This window comes from Lytechinus pictus, chromosome 9 (genome assembly GCF_037042905.1).
Source record: "Lytechinus pictus isolate F3 Inbred chromosome 9, Lp3.0, whole genome shotgun sequence".
Taxonomy (NCBI): domain Eukaryota; kingdom Metazoa; phylum Echinodermata; class Echinoidea; order Temnopleuroida; family Toxopneustidae; genus Lytechinus; species Lytechinus pictus.
In genome coordinates, this window is record NC_087253.1 from 20,639,374 (window position 1) to 20,650,352 (window position 10,979).

General features: G+C 37.5%; 1 protein-coding gene across 1 annotated transcript; it reads left to right on the plus strand.

The window, feature by feature from the left end:
- LOC129268139 (CD151 antigen-like) lies at nt 1-10,979 on the plus strand. Its single transcript, XM_064104394.1, has 5 exons — nt 1-6; nt 2,929-3,054; nt 4,299-4,409; nt 8,330-8,413; nt 9,495-10,979. The coding sequence occupies exons 1-5, from the start codon at nt 1-3 to the stop codon at nt 9,597-9,599; spliced, it is 432 nt and encodes a 143-aa protein (XP_063960464.1). The 3' UTR covers nt 9,600-10,979.

A 10,979-nucleotide genomic window follows, 5' to 3' on the forward strand; every position in this document is an offset into this window, starting at 1 on the left:
ATGGAGGCAGGTCGGCGGAGAGCATTTTCGTTTAGGGGGGCAAAGTAAAAAAGGGCACTTATAATGTCAAAACCTAAGATTATCATCTGCGTGAAGTAGTTGTGTGTTTTGTAGTAATTAAGTTGAGCAAAGCCATTTTGAAGTGATTTCTGATTGATAACATATATATTTACGAAAAAAAATCAAATCTGAGGTTGTGGCGCTAATTTCTTTAAAAAGGACATCCTTGTGAGGTGTTGAAAGCGCGAATCGCGAACTCAAACTATTAAACATTTCATGTAACAAGACATGAACTTGAACATTCAACTTCCGGGGTAATAATATAGATGGGAGAACAGAACTGAAGTGGCTCCCTGGGTAAATAATATTTATATCATTATTATAATAATTATTTTAGGCCTACATGAAATTTCCAAAGGTTTGAGCACGAGATTCGCTCGCAACAATTCACAAGGACGCCCTTTTAACAGTAAATGACCAAAAACTTCAGATTAAATTTTTTTCCAAACTGCTTGCTCGCTACGCTCGCAAAAATAAAACCTAAATATATATCTTATCAATCAGAGATCACTTAAAAAAACTTTGCTCAACTTAATTACCACAAAATACACAATCTCTTTACACATATGATAATCTCATGTTGAAAATATCTGTTTGCACCAAAATGCCCTTTTTGACATATAAGTGCCTTTTTTTGGCTTTGCCCCCCCCCCCCACCCAAAAGTAAAATACGTTCCACCGCCCCTGGTTGAAACATGCATCGTCTTCATGGCTAAATGCCAAAGGTCCTTAACATGTCCCTTTTAGATCAGGCCAGAGCTTATATTTAAAATTTATGTTCGCGCTTCTTGCTCGCAGATATTATCTAGTTACATAGACATCTCGTTTTGAAGATCACAAACATATTGCCCATCATATTAAAAAAAAGCTCACGCTTCGCGCTCGCATTATTTAAACAGAGCTTATGATGTTGTTACATATTTACTTTATTTTATAAGAATAATGCAAATTATTGACTGTTAGGACTATATACCCTTTCAAAGAAACAAACAAAAATCAACTTTGAGCTGCCGATCGGGGAAAATATGGATGAAATTTTGTTTGCCCCCCCCCCTTTTGGCGAAAGTTTTATCCGCCGGGGAGGGGGGCAGAGGGCACTTGTACCCCAAAAAGAAAAAAAAACAAGGAAATGCTATTTTTCCAAAATGGGAAATTCCCTTTTTTCAAAAAAAATGTGCAGTTTTTCGAAATAAAATACTCTTTTTAAAGTATACATTTTTTATTAGTTTTCAGGCTGGAATATTACAAATTTTCAGCTCGCGCTTCGCATTCTCAATTATTCGATTGGTGAAATATGTATTCTAAAGTGGTCACTAAATGCTTTCTTTAACAGGTTCCTTTTCTGGTCAGTATATTTAAGCTCGCGTTTTGCGCTCGTGTTAATTCTTTAGTTAGATGCACATCTTTTAATGACAGCAGAAACGTGCTCGGGTTTTTTTTTCATTTCTTATTGAAATGCCCTTAAGTTTTAGTTTGTGATTCACGCTCGCAATACCTCGCAATAATGCCATTTTAAGAATAATTGACCCCCCAAAAAACGAGTTTTACAACTTTTTTCCAAGCCGCTCGATCATTATACTCTCTCGCGAAAAATAAAGCCTAAATATACATCTTTCCATAATCAGAAGTCACTTTAAAAAGGCTTTTCTCTACTTCATTACTATATAAAACACACAATGACTTCACGCAGATGATAATCTCAAGGTGAAAATATCACCAAAGTGTACGTTTTGACGTATGAGTTTCATTTTCGGCTCTGCCACTCAAACGAAAATTGGTTCGGCCGCCCTTGCCTTCCCATCCTCATAACAATTGAACAGAAACGGTGTCCCCCCCCCCCCCCCCCACTTGCCTCTGCCTCTGCTTTCCCGGTTTTCATTTTTCGGATTAACATACCTTATTTTGTTTTCGGATTAACGAACCTTCGGAACAACGAACCTTATTTCGTTTTCGGATTCACGAACCTTCGGAGCAACGAACCCTATTTCGCTTTCAGATTAACGAACTTTCGGAACAACGAACCCTATATCGTTTTCGGAATAACGAACCTTCGGAACAACGAACCTTATTTCGTTTTCAGAATATCGAAACTTCGGAATAACGAACCGTCGGAATAAAGCCACAAATGTTCGGATTAACGAACCCTTTTTCGTTTTCGGATTAACGAACATCGAGGTATAGGTAATTTACGTGTTTCGGAATCACGAACCTTCAGAATAAAGAACCTTCGGAATTACGAAGTGTAACAAAAAAAACTCATATTTGTTATCATATTGATGGAAAGTAGTAATTTATAAAATAGTAGTGTTTGAAATGACCATCATGACAATCTTTCTTATGTGTTTTTTCCACCATTTAACAATTCTATTTGTTTCATGGGGGTCGAGGTCCATCTGTACATCATATTTCACTTGTTTTTGCATCCCTCCCCCTGTTTTTACGCTTGTAATTTTATCTTGTTTTTTTAAAAGACTCCTTCAAATTATCCAAGAACTCACTTAATTAATCCAAGAACTCACTAACTGAAAATAACCTCTAACTTCTGGAGGCTTCCTCGGCGAAGAAAGAAAAGTTATAGACACTGGTAGCTGTTTCACCGTGATTGTGCACCATGTGAATACATGTATGGACACTTTTTTGTATGGACAATTGTTGTTGTATGGACAATTTTTTTTCATAAAAGGTGACTTTGGGAGCTCCATTTCAAGACCAACACATGTCGTGCTGTACCGTGAAAGCTCTACACCCTTTGAAAGTTACCTGTTTTGGGTAGCTAGACCCCGTAACGAACGAATGTTTTATCTTATCTCGTAAATGATTTAGAATATTTCTAAAACGTTTGATAATTTTTTTTTCTTCTTGGCGTAGTTTGAGTGCTGTGGAGCCGATGGATATGAAGACTGGGCCGATAGCACCTGGGTAAACGATACCAATCCAACGATCACGATCGATGGCACCTCCTACGCACAGACGTATCCTGCAACATGCTGCGTGGTAAGACTGATCACTACACAGCACAAACTGTGGTGTTAACCGGTGTACATAGAGGACCACATCAGTTTTTTTACACCGGTGTTAAATTGGTGTTGTTAGTTTTACACCTATAGGTGTTATTACAACACCTATGGTTGTTACATTTACACTCTTTGGTGTTATGTTCAATCTCTAGGGTGCTATTTTAACACCTCAGGGTGTGGTCCTCTAACACCAATTGGTGTCAGTTTTAACACCATAGTTTTTACAGTGTATAATTATACAGAAGGGCGAGGGCAGAATATTCAGGGGCGTATATTTAGGGGCGGGCCCAAGATTTACCAGAAAAAGGATGGGACAAAAAATTTCTGACGAGCAAAAAAAAATAAAGAAAAAGGAAAACGGGTCAAAATTCACCACCATCTGCATTCCCTCATAGAAAATCTGACTAGCAAGCAAAATTAGTTCAGAAGGAGGAGCATTATGTTCCCCTGTCTACTACCACCCACCCCCCCCCCCTCCCCCCCCCCCCCCCCCCGTTTCCGGTCTGATTCGCGCCAGGATTTCCTGCACAGAACTGCATAATAACTTGTAATACAGATCAAACTTGACCGACTAATACTTAATTTGAGTAAATTAAGGAGAAAAAATAAGCATACAAAGAAATGTCCATCATCGTCGGAAGTGAAATAAGGAAATGATAGTGAATTAGACTTCGCTTATAGTTTTATAGAAGAAAATATATGCACAACAAAGTTCTATGCCACCTCTTCCCTCGTATTATAAAAGGGAATATGTTCCACTTTCCATGATGTTTTGAATTAAGAATTTCCCCGTGGCTTCAAGGTCCTAGGCTAGGGGTGCACTGGGTGCACCCTCCCGCTGAGGCAGGGGAGTTCCGACACTGGCAAGCAAAACGAAATTTGTGCCCCTTTTTTCTGCTTTCAACAGTTCCTTTTCCAAACTTTTTAGTTCCACCCCCCCCCCCCCTAGGATGTGCACCTCGACATGCTCAAACCATCCTACGACTTTGGTCTTCCCAATTTAATAAAAAATTACGGGGATTTCTCACATTTGGTGTGGGGTGTGTGCGGTTGCCATGACGATTATCCGCCTTTTTCAGGACGGGCGCTCGTAAAAATAATGCGGATAATTTTCGGAGTTTGTGAACGCATTTTTTATTGAATTTTCCGCATTACTCTTAGGCGGCTAATTGGAGGATAGGTTTATGAAAGGGGTATAAGTTGTTGATATTTTTCTTCCAGTCTGAGGACAAGTTCACAAGTATTTCCGGTGGATATTGGCCGACACCAGTAAACATTTCTTCGTGTATGGGCATCCAAGGACCACTCTCAAACGACACTCTCAATACACGGGTAAGGGCGTTACCCCTTCTGCATCCATCCTGAATCCTTAAAGGGGAAAAGACGGGTCAATATATGGTTTGACCGGGAACAAACTGCAACAAAAGGTTTTTCAGCTGTTCCTGGCAGTATTTGGCCTCAGGAATAACATACTAAAAGACTACCCAAATCTGCATCCTTAAAAGTAGATATTTTTAAGATAGCGTCCAAGATGGCCGCCATTCACTGAAAATGGATCTAACTCACTCATTTTCCACCCTAGAATCCAATGTCGATTAAAATCCCATGGTCCAGGGGGTAAAAGAATTTGTTGATACAATTTAGAGTAAATATCAGTACTCCACGGTACCTGTAAAATCCAATATGGCGCCCAAAATGGTTGCTTTAGGCTAAATATCCACAATTCATCTATCACTTACTTCAGTGGCTTCAATTTGGTTTCTATTCAATGGTTTTAGGGTGAAGTAGTACAGCGGGACAAATTACAAGGCAGCCAGTGGTTTAGTGAGTCCAAAACTACAAGATGGCTTCCAAAAATGAGTTCTGTGGCTCTTGATACTTCAAATGGACATATGGAATGGACATAGCTTATTTCATATCCACCTGATATGATTTTGGTGTGTAGACCATGGTTTCAACGGTCAAATAATACATCGGGACAAGTTACAAGGACAGTCAGCGGTCCGGTATGTTTCAAAAAATCCAAGATGGCTTCCAAAGATTGGAGTCGAAAAATGCTATTATCTAAAAATGGACATAGTTCACTAAAAATCCACCAAGAAGATAAGATTTAGGTGTCCACAGTATGTTTTTATGATTTAAGTATACGATTGGACTGGTTGCAATGATATGCAGTTGTCCATTTTGCCTAAGAATCCAAGCGGGTTTTCAAAATGGCATCTAAAACGAATCCTATTACTCAGTAATGGTCAGATTTCATAGAATATCAATCTTTAAGACATAATTTGGTGTCTACACTGTGGTATGAATGGTCATGTAATAAGGATGGTTATTTTTTCCATTTTATCCAGAATTCAAAGGTAGATTCTGATTTTTTATCAAAATGGGTGCTTTTACTAACACATGTAATAATATGATAACGTATCCCCATGCATTTAACTGTAGGCACCAAAATGAACTGTGGCCAGTTTTAAGTAACACCAATCAATTTAGATCCCATTTTGGGAAGCCATCTTGGATTTCGTAGCATACCAGACCACTCACTGTTCTTGTAACTTGCCCTAGTTCATTACTTGACCCTTTAAACCATGGTTTAGACACCAAACTCATATTCCCAAGATAGATATTGAACGAACTATGTCCATTTATAAGTAACACCAGACAAGTTAGTTTCTCCATTTTTTGGAAGCCATCTTAAATGTAATTTTGGACATACTAGACCACTGACTGTCATTGTAACTTCTCCTAATGTAAAATTTAACCCTGGAAACCACAGTTTAGACACCAAAGTCATATCTCATAGGCAGCGGCGTACCTAGGATTTTCCACAGGGGGGGGGGGGGCAAATTCGTCCGCCCAAAAAATTGACAAGCAAAAAAAAAGGTCTTCAACCAGAAAAAAAATTACAAGCAAGAAAAAAAATTAATGATAATAAAAAAAAAGGTCCTCAACAGGATATAAAGGATATTTCACAGCAGAAAACAAATTGACAAGCAAAAAAAACAGCCATTTTAAACTCAATTTTTAGAAGCTTGTCCCTATGCATTTTGACCATTGAAACCATAGTCTAGACACCAAAATCATATCTCCCCGGCGGATATAAAGTGTTCATTTTATGTATCAACAGCCATTTTATACTCCATTTTTAGGCATCTTGGATTTTTTGACCCACCAGACAACTGACTGTCCTTGTAACTTGTTACAATATACTAATTCACCCTTAAAATCATTGAATTGTGATTTTTAGCATCCGGCAGCCATTTTGGGAACCATCTTGGATTTTCAGTTACCCTGGAGCGGGTATATTCATTCTAGCCTGTATCAGCTTGTGGATTTCGGAGTGGATAATGAGTTGTATCCATTGTCAGTAAATGGCGGCCATCTTGGACGCTATCTTGAAAATAAACACTTTCCCGGATGCGGATTTGGGTAGATTTTAGTATCTTATTCCTGACGCCAAATAGTGCCAAAAACCATTGAAAACTATTTGTTGCAATTTGTTCAGGGTAAGGGAATTTTAGGTCGTATATTGACCATTCTAGAAGTTCACCCTGACGAAAGGTTTTAGAATTAGAATTAGAGAGTTACTAGAATTTGAAGTTTTTTTTTATTTGTGACGTCATACACGAGCAGCTGCCCCCATGTCATGGAATATAGAATGCATATAGATTGTATTTTTAGGGTGTCTGATGACTTTTTTCTTCTTTTAAGGAGCGAGTATGAAATGGATTTTCTACTGATATACCGGTTTTAGAATAAAAGCTGATAACACGATTCTGAGAAAATGCGCATACACTCGTAATTCCGAAGCTTCGTTATGCTGAAGGTTCGGATATTCCGAAGGTTCGTATTTCCGAAGGTTCGTAAGTCTGAAAACGAAATGAGGTTCGTAATTCCGAAGCTTCGTTAGTCCGAAAACGAAATAAGGTTTGTTGTTCCGAACGTTCGTTAATCCGAAAACGAAATGAGGTTCGTAATTCCGAAGGTTCGTTAGTCCGAAATTGTAATAATTAACGAACCTTGATTCGTTTTCGGAATAACGAACATTCGGAACAACGAACCTCATTTCGTTTTCGGATTAACGAACCTTCGGAACAACAAACCTTATTTCGTTTTCGGACTAACGATCCTTCGGAGCATCGAACCTTATTTCGTTTTCGGATTATCGAACCTTCGGAATAACGCCACAAATGTTTGGATTAACGAACATCGAGGTATAGGCAATTTACGTGTTTCGGAATTACGAACCTTCGGAATTACGAAGTGTAACCGAGAAAATGATATATCCTTCATTTTTTACCATTCAATATGTAGGAAAGAAGCTCGCATATGACGTCACAAACTAAGTAATTAAAACTCACATAACTTTTGTATTCTTTGACGGATTTTCCGCAAACCTTCGCCGATATATTTGCCATTCTGTCTAATAACTAGTTGGTCCACCAGCCATTTAGTCTATTTGCCATTTGATCTAATAAAACTAAAGTGTTAATTGTGCAAAATGAAAAGAAAATGGGTGTAAGACCAGCTGGTTATTAGACGAGATGGTAATAGACGAACTGGCGATTAGACGAAGTGATGATTGGACCAAATGTTTATTGGAACAAATGGTTGTTAGACAAATATTGATGGACGGAATGGCATAAGATTAAATGAAGGTAGACCATGTTGTGAGTGGACGAGTTGGCAGTGGACGAATTGGCAATTTACCCATTGTTTAAGCCGTACGCTTCTTTATTTAGTAGCACGGTTTTATTATTACAAAATACACAATAATTGCCACTTTGGTCTGTAATTCCCTCTTTCGTGATCTATACAAATAATATGATTTTAATCATCTTATTTGTCGTAAGCTGTTAGTATTCAACATCTCGACGAAATTGCAGGATAAGATTATTGAATATAGTGATAACTAATTTCAAATTTATGGTGTCATTTCATTAAACAAATATTTGTGTCTGTAGACCAGAAGGAAAACTATTCTAATCACGTGAAATGTCAAAGATACTAGATGACGCCTATGCGTTATAAGTAACATTATCGAAAGTGATCAGAGAGTTTATCAAGACTCAAAAAAAAAAATCCATAGTATCCCCTTTGAATAAAGTAATAAAAATTTAAAATGTTTTTAATCAGTAATATTTTATCAATAGTCCACATGCCAAACCGCTAAACCTAAAGTAAGACCACTGTGATAATTCTTGAGTCGAATTATTTTTAATTTTGATTTTCTTAATCATTTGTTATCGCAGGGCTGTTACAATGTTTACTACGATTTCGTTACCAGGCAAATGACTTTAGTCGGTCAAGTAGGTCTGGGACTTCTTCTCCTTGAGGTAAGCTAGTTAATAAGAAAATAATTATGATTGAAATTGCATAAAATATGTACACTTCGAAATATCAAATCACTCTTTTATAGGTGAAGGTTTACATGCTCTCAAATTATAATGGCCGTAGCGGTTTGAGAAGCGATATCAAAATGGAGGAAAAATTGGGTTTGCGCGTAAGAAAGAAAAGGGTAAAATATTTAGATAAATTGCACATGACATTTTGGAGGCAATAAATTGATGACATAGATAGTCGTCACAATTTTAGTTCAAAACCTAGCCAGAAATATTTCATTACAAGGTGTCTAATTTCCACTTCGTATAGGCTGAGGCTACTAGGGTTTCACATTTTAAGCTTTGATAATTGTTTGTTTTATTTTATTTCTGCGTTCACAATACATTATCAAAATTATTTGCATTGTTTGCAATATATAAAAGAATCCATATTGTTTACAACATAAACATAATACATAATTAGAAAAAATGGTTTGGGCATATACTTCACATTACACAAATAGAAAAAAAATGGTTTGGGCATATACCTCACATTAGGATGATAATAAAAAGCAGCATAAACAAATAAACGCAGGAGACCGCCATCGTAAGCGGTTAAGCTTGGAGTTGATGATTATGAGTAAGAAATATAGTCAATACATGGATAAATGAATAAATACATAAATACCTGAATGAATCATTACATAAATAGATGAATGGATGAATGAATAAGTGAGTGAGTGGGTTAGTGAGTGAGTGAGTTGGAGTGAGTGAGCAGGTGAGTGGGTGAGTGAGTGAGTGGGTATGTGAGTGAGTGAGTGATTGAGTGAGTGAGTGAGTGGGTGAGTGAGTGGTGAGTTGGTGAGTGAGTGAGTGAGTGAGTGAGTGGGTGAGTGGGTAAGTGAGTGAGCGAGTGAGTGGGTGGGTAAGTGTGTGGGTGAGTGAGTGAGTGAGGGAGTGAGTGGGTGGGTGGGTGAGTGAGTGAGTGAGTGAGTGAGTGTGGGAGTGACTGAGTGAGGCCAGTGAGCCAGCGAGCCAGTCAATCAATTAATCAATCCATCCATCAAATCAATCTCCTTTTTTTTTTTCTTTTCAGCTCATACCAATGGCATTCGCTATTATCCTTTGCCGCGCTCTCTCAGATCCTTACCACGCTCGCCATTCCTACACTTCCTTTAGACTTCGCTCCAGACAAAAATAATAAAATATCCCAGGTTTCCCCATATTAAGGTAACGACTTTATTAGACTACTGGTAAAAAGGAACCTAAGAATTGTATATAGTTTTTATAAAAGGAAGATGCCATTTTTCTTTCTTCATTTGAGGACGACGGCATGGAGATACATTAATGTTTATAAAAACCTGTCCATGTGGTATTGTTGAATCTCCTTCCAACTTGACCTTTTTTTAAATAATGTTCATAATTTTTCATTAATTGAGTGATATCTGTTGTAATTCTGGTCCATAAATTTTTGTGATTTGCTGTATAGCTTAATAGTTTTAGTTGTGGGATGATTGGTTAGACGATTTATTTTCTCTTTCAATTGATATACTATTATTTTATAAAAAGTTGCCCTGTTTTCTTATTATTTTGTTTTGTTTTCTGTCCCCCCCCCCCCCTTCCCCCGTAATTGTTTACATTTTTGGCATGTATTATGTATTTTTGGTCTATATTATGGTGCACTCATCACAAGCTGTGCTTTCTGATTCGCTACCTCCATTGTTTTATTCAAGTTCTTAAATGTATTAATGTTTCGTGGAGTGCTGTGGCCCATTGGACAAGTCTTCTGACTTTGAAACAGAGGGTCGTGGGTTCGAATCCCAGCCATGGCGTAATTTCCTTCATCAAGAAATTTATCCACATTGTGCTGCACTCGACCCAGGTGAGGTGAATGGGTACCCGGCAGGATTAATTCCTTGAAAGCATGAGCGCTGAAAAGCAGCTCGAGCTAAAGCCGGGGTTATAGTAATAATAATAACAACGCGCCTCGAAATAGAATATTTCTAGATAGATGGCGCTATATAAATGCCTATTATTATTTTGTTATTGTTGAAATAACTGTACTTTTATCATCATCATTGGAATATGTAGTATCTGGAAAAATAAGAAGTAAATAACGAGATAATGAGTTTGGGTCTTGTTTTATATTTAGTTAGTACTGGCTCGTAATTATGGATTGGAACGTCAATAATATGCATCATCAATCATCACCTGTTTGACATTAGAGTCGCCAAGAAAAATGGGTTTACAAACGGCAATCGATGTGGATAAAAATAAGCTTATTTTATCCCCCTCTATGACGTCACGAATGATTTTAGGTATAGCAAGCCAAACGGATATATTATTTCATTTTTCTCACGTCGCTAAGATATCCTGTTCAAAGGAACGTCTATTTTCTGCAACAATTTCACTTTGATTATCTAAAATACCATACTTTGCTTAGACAACGAAAACTGAAAAGTGTTTGAGCATTTCGTTTGGCGTTCCATACTCCACTCGGCATTCGTTAAGTCACACGTATCTTTACGCGCTGTGAAACATTGAAATTTAGTGAATAAATGAATAAGAACTGTTCGCTATA